The sequence below is a fragment of the Salvia hispanica genome, chromosome 1 (assembly GCF_029641045.1).
Source record: "Salvia hispanica isolate PSC_SH4W2 chromosome 1, Shi_PSC_v1, whole genome shotgun sequence".
NCBI classification, from domain to species: Eukaryota; Viridiplantae; Streptophyta; class Magnoliopsida; order Lamiales; family Lamiaceae; genus Salvia; species Salvia hispanica.
This window is the reverse complement of record NC_142692.1, coordinates 8,041,458-8,051,756: the sequence shown is the minus strand read 5'-3', so window position 1 is coordinate 8,051,756 and position 10,299 is coordinate 8,041,458. Positions and strand designations below refer to the sequence as shown.

Sequence of the window (10,299 nt, the reverse complement as noted above, 5' to 3'; positions counted from 1 at the left end):
GAAATACTAGGATGCAAATCATCCGACTAGCAAAATTAAGTAAAATTGCAAACAATATACAAATGGTACCTTAATTCTATTAGCACGGATCTTAGCCTAATACGATAATATCACACTAATGTTTAGTTTAGTTATTCGTATCGTGCATCGTTGAACCCTTGCACTTTTATAAAAAAAAAAACCCCTGCACTTAATATCATAGCTCATGTTTGTGTCGGGCCTGTGTGGGCCAGGGTACCTGAGCCCTAGTTTGAGTCAGATCTGTGTGGCCCGAGGTGTGGGCCGTGTGGCTCGAACATAACATTTGATTTTCATTGAAAAAATCTTTTTTATATTTATGTAATTTTTTTCTGAAAAATAATTTATTATAAAATTATCTTATAGTAGTATCAGAGACAAAATAGTACTACTATATTTTCTTTTATTCTTTCAATCAAAATAATGAATTTTATTTCCATTTCTCGAGTTGGTCCACAGTCCTTAAATTTTCCGATGAGGAAGAATACGGAAATAATCACACCTAGTATAATTATATTTCCTATTTATTTTTTTATGGAAACTTTGTTTTATGTTACCCTTTGAAAAATGGGTCACAGCAAATTTTGGACATGTGAATTGATATGTACCTAATTTTCTGACGAATTCGACATTATTTATTCTACTTGAGTCAATTTGTATATGCAAATTGAGAATTTCAATGCATACAATCTAGATTTTCAACAATCATGATGCATTTAATACTTCTTGTCCAATTATTTGTCAATCTAACTTCCTTAATTTGAAACGACTTGAAATAAATTTCATCTCACTACCTTTTAATATTAATTATCAAAGTTTTCAACCTCTGCTTTTCAAAATCTGCGACTATTCGCTGCAAAATTTATTTGAAGTAGGAGTATTATTTTTAGAAATGTCACAATTTCAACTTACGAAGAAGCACGATAAATGTTAGTACTCCGTACTATTTTATTTTGGTTGAATTGATATAAAGTATGTAGGCAAAGATGAGAAAGCCTACCTAATCATCTTTATTAGGTTTTAGAAAAATCAAAGTGACAGTTACTTGACACAAATTCATGAACTAAATAATGTGCTTGTGTAATTCAAAATTTTAATATAGTATTTCATGCTACTTAGAGCATCCTCATTCGTGCTCTTAGCTAAGAGCACGGAAGTAGCCCGGATCCACTTTTACTCCTTGTCATTAGCTAAGAGCATAACACCCACATCCGTACTCTTAGCTAAGAACAAGCTCAAGGGTCTCATCATTCCACTATTTAATTTAAATACTTCAATTACTAAAAACATTTCTACATTAATAAAATACATTAAAAAATAAAAATTACATAATTAAAATCTTAAAAAATAAAAAAAGATGAGAGAATGTAGATTATAGAATAGATGAGAATGTGATTTTTTTGTGTTGAAGTGGGGGTATTTATAGATGAAAATGTGAATTTTGGGAAAAAAATTGAAAAATAAATTAAAAGTGGGTAGAAAACGGATATAATTTTTTGGGAAGTGGGAAAATATTTTTTTTATTTAAAAACTTTTTTTTTAAATTAATTTTGATTTTTTTTTAAAAAAAATAAAATTTGAATATGCCAACGGCTATGCCGTTGGCGAATCAGAGAGCGCCATGTGTGCTGCTCAGCGGCACGGACATGCTCTTAGCTAAGAGCAGCGCAATGCCACTGACATGGACGGACGGACGTGGTTTTCCCAACCGTTGCGGATGCTCTTAGCGAGCACTAAAACGTACTAGTCCATTTGTTTCAATTTCATAACTGTGACATTAATTTGTAAATTATTCGTACCATAATTAGACATATACAAATTACTAGTATATACTCTTGTTAATTTTTCTATTCGAAGCAAACCCTCTATAAAATAAAAAATCTTCAAGTTAGTCAGATTAATCCGGAACCTGCTCAGGCTAGCCCATATAACCCACATTGACGTAACCTAAATATAGCTCGGTTATAGTTTCATCCTTTCATAAAAAGTCAAATATTATTTTTTTATTTTTTTTTCCCATTTATTCAGATCAATTCATGTTTTTAACGATATCTTTAGTTATGAGCGCATTAGTATAATAGCACAAACACTCTATAAAGTAAAAAAATTCCTCTGTTTCGTCGGATTGATCCGCAACCTACTCATGAGGCCAGCCCGAATAACCCCACTTGCTCATTCGGTCTACCCAAAAGTCGATTAATGTTTCTCGGATTAAACCGTCTATCTTTTCAATTTATTCGAGTCAATTAATGTTTCTCGGATTAAACCGTCTATCATTTCAATTTATTCGAGTCAATTAATGTTTCTCGGATTAAATGATTTCCTATATTGTGAGGCGTCGCTAATCAATAATTATTAAAGCATGTCGTGTAAAACTCTGATTTAAACTGAGACTTCTTACTAAACAACAAAGGGCAGAAATACAGTCTTACACTACACAAATGAAAATAAAAAACAAAATTGTTGTAGTCAATTATTTCAGCTGCGCCTACAAAACCCCTTTTGACTGTTGCATATGGTTTTCATTCTCGAAGGTGTACATTATTTTTAAAAAATAATTCCTCTGGGATATTTTTTATAATTAATATTTTTAATATTTATCTACAGAGTACATAGTACTCCTTTATTCTCTAACGTGTACACTATTTTAACAAAATAATTCTTTTCAGGACATTTTAATATTTATATCCGGAGTACACAATACTCCTTTTATCCTATTGCACAAGATTTGTCCCTCTGTTGTTATCTGTGCTGTCACTGCGGGCAGTACTCCTTTTATTCTATTATTATAGATATTGATTCAATTTTAGTTTGTTCTATAAAAATAATTCATTTTTATTTTTCATAACTTTTTTCTTTTTAATAAGGTAGACCACATTCTTCACTTATATACTCTAATAATCTTTTCTTTCTGTCTCTATCATACTTTACCAACTATATATTAGACTTCATATCATTCCAAGCATTTTATTTTATAGGACGGAGGGAGTGTTAACTAATATTATTCATTTGGTTTTAATTTTGGGTGTTAGGTGTAAATAATTATAGGAAGGAGAATCATTTACATCTAGTTTCAAAAAATTCAATATTCTATAGGTGAATAAATCATCATTATCATTATTATTATTATTATTATTATTATTATTATTATTATTATTTATGAGCTTTACGTGTATATCAGTTATATGTATACTTTCTATATTCCTTAAAAATATAAACTAGCTTATTTTAGTTCTGTCTCTTAAAGTTATCAACTTTTGATTTCGAAAATGTTTTCTCTTTAATAATGTGGGACTCATTCTCCACAATAATTTTTTTTCTTTCTATCTATTTCTATTAGACGACTAATTGTGCATTAACCTTTAAAAAATTGTTTTTTATTAATTGGAGAGAGTATAAAAAATCAAAGTAGGAAAATAAAATTTCCAACTACAATTTTGGTTTGACTTGTGTGGTTTTAAAAGCAAAGGAGATTGAAACATTTTAAGGAAATTTCCAAAAAGAATAATCTTTGTGTTTGTTTATAATCACAAACTCAAGATAAGGGGGAACTTTCAATTTTCTTGCAAAGAATATATACTTCCAATTAAATTGAGTTTATTCTTTTGTTCTTTTCATAATAATGACAACCTAAAGCTTGATCAAATTATTGTTGTCAAGTTGCCAAAATTCTCTCTAAAAAAGTTGTAAAATTCTTTCAATTATAACTAACAAAATGCATTCCCTAGTTTCTTCACTAATGTTCCACATAGTAATTTTAACACGTACACGATAATATATGATATTAAATTCATTTCAAATTGGCATCTTATAACATGCATATTAGCATTATCATGTTAAAGTACTACTTCATGTCAATTTTTTCTTTCCTTTTATTTAGGAAAACAACAAATAGCTGCAAATTCGATCCACATGGCACATACTTGTGATTTCTACATCTAATACTTTGTGGTTTGAATTTATCAGATTTAATTTAATCATTTTGATTTGTATGTAGTATTTTTTTGGAAACCGAATGGGATATTTATTAAACATTGCCAAAATCATAATTTTACAATATTCTCACATCGTTATCCATTTTACAGCACTGAAAACATATATGACTAGAACTTTCTAATTTAGATGGATGTTCTGAAAAGTGGACATAGAAATTTATAGTGACTAGTTTAATTATTGTAATTACATTAGAAAATATTAACCATTTTGCATTCATGGATACTAGCATAATGAGAATGAGCGCAACTCCATGTGTATATTGTTTTCCTTTTTTTTGTTTGTTTGTTAAGATTTAGTTTGTTTCTTATTTTAAGTGCTTTTGATTTTACTGAGGGAGTCCATTGGCATGCATAGGACTTTTAGGGAAGTGTTTTGTTGTTTGTTGTTGGTTTTGGATCTTTGTGACTAGTTTGCTGAGCTTATACTCATTTTAATTAGTAGTTTCATAGTTTGTTTTTTTGAATAAAAATAGTACTAATACTTTTGTGACTTGTCTAAGAAGAAGTGTAAGTAATAAGCTTAGAGGACAGAGACATTAATGAAGAACAAATTTCATCAGCTTTCATTACAAGACATCATTAAATTTGTCTCACTCTGATATGCAGTGGTGTTGATGACAAGATTAATTAATTTCTACACTAACTGTTACCTATTTATTCCTGATCACCACCTTTTAGAATCTCATGTTATTAGTGGTTTGGTCAAAAATCAAGAGCTTACCACCAATAATTTCTCTATTCAACATAAAAAGTTAAATATTTTTCCAAGAACTGGGGCTGTAAGAATAAAGTACTTTATACCTTAATCAGTTATAGGAGTACTTGTTAATGGCAAGCTCGTAACAAACAAGTCTAAATAAATGTACATAAATTTTTTGGGTATATTAACCTTAATTCTTTATCAAATCAAATCGATTTTATTTCAATTAATATTATTAGTATTTTTAAGCAATGAGAAAGAGGGTTACATGAAATATTTATGATAAATCCACATAATTGACAGTTTGATTAAGTGATCTTAATTATATTATATACATACTGAATTAAAAGGTTAATCTTTTTCGTAAATATGCAGCATTTAATCTGGAAAAATTATACATTTTCTTTATTATTTTTAAATATGTAACATATTAATTTTTTTAGGATTAATTGACATTCATAAACCAATTTTAAATGTAAAATACCTTACATGTTCAAAAATGTATATTGTATACCATGTAAATTTATCACTAATCCTGTCTAATTTGGTTCCGCCGAAGTTATATCACTGTCATATTAATAATCCCAAATTTTTCGGCCAAATGTTTTTGTTAGAAAAACCCTATTCGGCCAAATTTTTTTAGACCAAAAAGACCTTATTCGGCCAATAATTTTTGTCAGAAAAAAGTACTCCATACAAAATTAAGTAAGCTTAGTTTTTTTTTCGATTTGTTTTCTTTTGAAGTGAATGTTGATTAAAAATGGAGTATTACTATTTTTCGTCCAGTTCAAAAGTAGTATTGGTTAATTAGGCCTTAGCCCTTATTATGTATAAGATCGTAAAGAAGGAATGTTCTCCTACTACAAGCATCGTTAAAAATGATTTCAATTATATATGCCAAGTTGGAGTCGATTCCTTTTGTATTTCTTACAATTTCTTTAGATTCCCTCAATTAATCATTTTTTATGAGGGAAAAAAAGATAAGATGGGAAAAAAAAAATATTGTCTTCAATTCAAATTTATTAATTGGAAATACATTATTTTCATGATTATTTTGCAATATATTCTTGTGTCATTGGTGACTTGTCATTCATCGTCTGTTTCTTAATTAGCGGTGCCGTTTTGATAACTGATGCTTGGAGACTAAGCTCACCACTAAGAATTGATGGTTTGCAGAATTTTGTTATTTATAAAAGAATACTACTCGTACTATGTAACATCCATAATCACCAACTTATAATACGTCTCATTCACTGAAGTAAAAATATTTTTTATACATCCATAACATGCATTAATTTCCTTCTTTATTCTTGAACTAATACTTATACACTTCAAGTTTATTTAGAAACATTATAACACACATAAAAAAACATATTTCCAAATAATTGAGGTGATAAATCAACTTTAAAATTGTGAAATAACCACCTCTCTTTCCTCATGGGAACCAACAATGCAAGATTAATTTAAATTTGATTGTCCCTCCATCTAAGGCAATTGCTGTCCAAAAAATATTACTCCTATGAAACAAAAAAAGAAATCTTTATTCTCTAACTTGAATTTGCAATTTTATTGCTTTATCAAATTGTAACTTATAGTATAACCATCTCACCATCATTATATACACAACCACTAATATAGAATAAAAACACAATAGATCAGAACAAAATGGAACATGGTTTGCCTTATATGGACCTGATATTCTAACCCCACCTCCAAATAAATTGTTTGACTGATAAGTGATAGCTGTCTTAATTACTTATACACATTAATATACCCAAACCAAAGCTAGCATCCATGATTAACATCAAATAAGAACCCTATTCCCTTTGTTGATGAAAAGGGATGGATGAGAATTGAGTGTGCAAATTATTACTACAATTCAAAGGTTCTCATTAAAAGAGACATATTAAAATATCATTTTCACCCACACCTTCCTTTTTCGTATATATATTGGTACAATCTCACCAAAATTTCATACCCTCCTCAAAAACTCCAATAAGTCTCTATTTACATTTCCTATTCTTTTATCAGAGCAGAAACCATATCTACAATGACGGTAAGAGCCCTCATTTCTCTTCATGAATTCATGTTAATCCTATGTTTTCTTCTCTAGGATTGTGCTAGAAATCAAGAAAATTGCATTTCTTTGAAAAATATTTTACACCAATTAACAGTATTATTACATCATGTTGCTTTTGTGTCTGGTTCTTGTCAACATTTATTTTTCTTGTCAACATTTGAGTCATGTCCAAGTGGAAGAAGAAGGGTTAAATTACTTTCAATCATTTTCATAATTATATGGCTACAAATTAATTTCATGATTATTCTTTCCACACCTGGTAACATTTCAATTAATTCCACTGTATTAGCAAGTAATTAGTAACAAGCTTCTATTCCAAGTAATTAACCCCATTAATTCCAACCTCCCTTTAACATTGTTTACCACCAGCTCCTTCATTTAATGTTTTATCTCTTGATCCTAACTTTTCAAGAAAATTTTGCATTGACCATCTGTGATCCAAAACCCATCCCCAGTTTGACATTGCATACACATGCCATACCATTACTTAAGTACAACACGACAAGTAAATCAATCTCGAATATCCGATATATGGTGTGAATCGTCATGCAAAATCCCATATAGCTCCTACAAATTTCCAAACCCGCCTCTTCATATACGCAATTAATAATGTCAATCGAGTCAACCTGCACCGTAGAAATTGTTAACAATAACCCTCTATATTTAACGGACAATTGACGTCATCCCAGAGTTTGAGTCTGTATTGAAACCTTTCTACTCCGGCGGTGGGGCCAGAGTTTGACTAAACGCGCTTCCTTGTATTTTCTTCTCTTATATATACCCTGCTTCAGCATGGCCACAAACTCATCTAACAATTTACTAGTAGACAATTAAACACACCCTTGAAAAGTGTGTGTGCGTGTTTCCGTTTAACTGCACTGGCGCGAAAACGGTTGGGAGGTAGAATCCCAAGTAAAGTTTTCTGAGAGGGCATTCAATTCCTCATTTAATCCCTCAGCTTCTACACATAAATCTCTCTCAGTTCACTTCAAGTTCTAATTTTAATCTTATCGTTTCTGCTCGGACAAAATAAATTTAGAAGATGAGTCATGACAATCATAGCGTAGCGGTGAATGTGGCGCCGCAGGTCGGCTCCAAGTGCTACGACGACGACGGCCGCATCAAACGGACTGGTGAGATTATTAATTTCCTCCATTTTCCGGCAGCTCGTTTTAAATTTGAATTTTCTTTTTTTTGTTGGATAGGCTCTGTTTGGACGGCGAGCGCTCATATTATCACGGCGGTTATCGGCTCGGGCGTTCTGTCGTTGGCTTGGGCCACGGCGCAGCTGGGCTGGGTCGCTGGCCCGACCGTTATGTTGTTGTTTGCTTTCGTTACGTATTACACTTCCGTCCTTCTCTCCACGTGCTACAGAACAGGCGATCCGGATAACGGCAAACGAAACTACACATACATGGACGCCGTTAGGTCCAATCTCGGTAAATGAAATGAAACAGAGTTGTCTGCTTCCGTTGACGCGATTTTGTAGTTTTTTTAATTTTTTTTTAATTTTCAGGTGGTTTTCAAGTGAAGGTGTGTGGAGCAGTTCAGTACATGAATCTGTTTGGAGTTGCGATCGGTTACACCATTGCTGCATCTATAAGCATGATGTGAGTGTGAGCTGTGTGAAGTGTGTGGATTCGTTCATTTCTACCTTTTTTTTTATGGAGTTTTGATGTGGAAATGAATGGAACAGGGCGATTGAGAGGTCGAATTGCTTCCACAGCAAAGGCGATGCAAGTCCTTGCAGAGTTTCGAGCAATCCTTACATGATTGCGTTTGGTGTTATGGAGATCATCTTCTCACAGATTCCCGATTTTGATCAGATATGGTGGCTCTCCATCGTCGCCGCTGTCATGTCCTTCACTTACTCCACCATCGGCTTAGGCCTTGGCATCGGGAAAGTTGCAGGTGATTTTCGATTTTCCCCCAAATTGAAACCCTAATTAGTCAATTAATTAACAGCATTTCCGTTTTCCGATCAGAATCGGGGAAGGTGATGGGGAGCATGACCGGAATCAGCATCGGAACAGTCGTCGGAGTTCAAACAATCGACGAAACACAGAAGATCTGGAGAAGCTTCCAAGCTCTCGGCGCCATAGCCTTCGCCTACTCCTACTCCTTAATCCTAATCGAGATTCAGGTACATGAATTTCACCATTTCACCTTCTCCGATCCACGATTCAGTCATCAGTTACTAAAAAATCGTCGTTTAATTTGAAACAGGACACGATAAAATCGCCGCCGTCGGAGTACAAGACGATGAAGAAGGCGACGCTGCTGAGCGTGGCGGTCACCACCGTCTTCTACATGCTCTGCGGCTGCTTCGGATACGCCGCCTTCGGAGACCTCTCCCCAGGCAACCTCCTCACCGGATTCGGTTTCTACAACCCGTACTGGCTCCTGGACATCGCCAACGCGGCGATCGTGATCCACCTCATCGGCGCGTACCAGGTGTACTGCCAGCCTCTGTTCGCCTTCGTGGAGAAGACGGCGGCGGAGTGGTTCCCCGACAGCAAGCTCATCGGCAGAGAAATCACTCTCCCAATCCCCGGCTTCCGCTACAAGGTCACCGTGTTCCGCCTCGTCTGGAGAAGCGTGTTCGTGGTGCTCACCACCGTCATCTCGATGCTCATGCCGTTCTTCAACGACGTCGTCGGAATCCTCGGCGCATTCGGATTCTGGCCGCTGACGGTCTACTTCCCGGTGGAGATGTACATTGTGCAGAAGAAGATTCCGAGGTGGAGCTCAAGGTGGATATGCCTGCAGATGCTGAGCGCCGCGTGTCTCGTCATATCAATCGCCGCCGCCGTCGGGTCTTTCGCCGGAGTAGTGTCAGATCTCAAGACGTACAAGCCGTTCAAGACTTCCTACTGATTTCGTAGTTTCAATTTTTAATCAGAGTAAAAATTAAGAAGAAGAAACGAAGGAGAGAAAATAGTTTATGATGTTCATAAACAGGCCTAAAAAAGGCCGTAGAATTTTACAATATTTACAAGAAGGAAAAAATGAAGAAGGGGTTATGATGATATGTTATGTTTGTAACATTCAAGAAATTAAATCCCATGATTTTCCAGTTTAAATTTAATTCTATTTCTCAGTTGAAATTGAGATACTGTAAAATTCTCATCTTTATATATGTACTCCATTTGTTTAAGCAAAAATATTTGAGATTGATTATCCAAGGCAAAAATCAACGAGCATAGTCAATAAAAAAATTGGTGGCAATACAATATATACATGATGTCCACATTACAAATATTGCAAACTTCTTGCACTTGACAACCAGAAGGGGATCTATTACTCCCTCCGTCCCACATAATTTTATCCAATATTTCATTTTTGGTCGTCCCACATAATTTTATCCATTTCACTTTTATCATTTTTGGTAGTGGACCCCATATTCCACTAACTCATTCCTACTCACATTTTATTATAAAACTAAACTTTAAAATTAGGACCCACATACCACCAACTATTTCAACTCACTTTCCATTTCATTTCTT

At 33.6% G+C, this 10,299-nt stretch overlaps 1 protein-coding gene across 1 annotated transcript; it reads left to right on the top strand.

The window, feature by feature from the left end:
• The first annotated feature begins 6,631 nt into the window (after window positions 1-6,631).
• Window positions 6,632-9,881, top strand: LOC125222604 (amino acid permease 3-like). The gene is made up of 7 exons (XM_048125309.2): window positions 6,632-6,769; window positions 7,833-7,926; window positions 7,999-8,232; window positions 8,310-8,403; window positions 8,490-8,704; window positions 8,779-8,936; window positions 9,020-9,881. The coding sequence occupies exons 1-7, from the start codon at window positions 6,764-6,766 to the stop codon at window positions 9,668-9,670; spliced, it is 1,452 nt and encodes a 483-aa protein (XP_047981266.1). The 5' UTR covers window positions 6,632-6,763; the 3' UTR covers window positions 9,671-9,881.
• The last annotated feature ends 418 nt before the right edge of the window (window positions 9,882-10,299 follow it).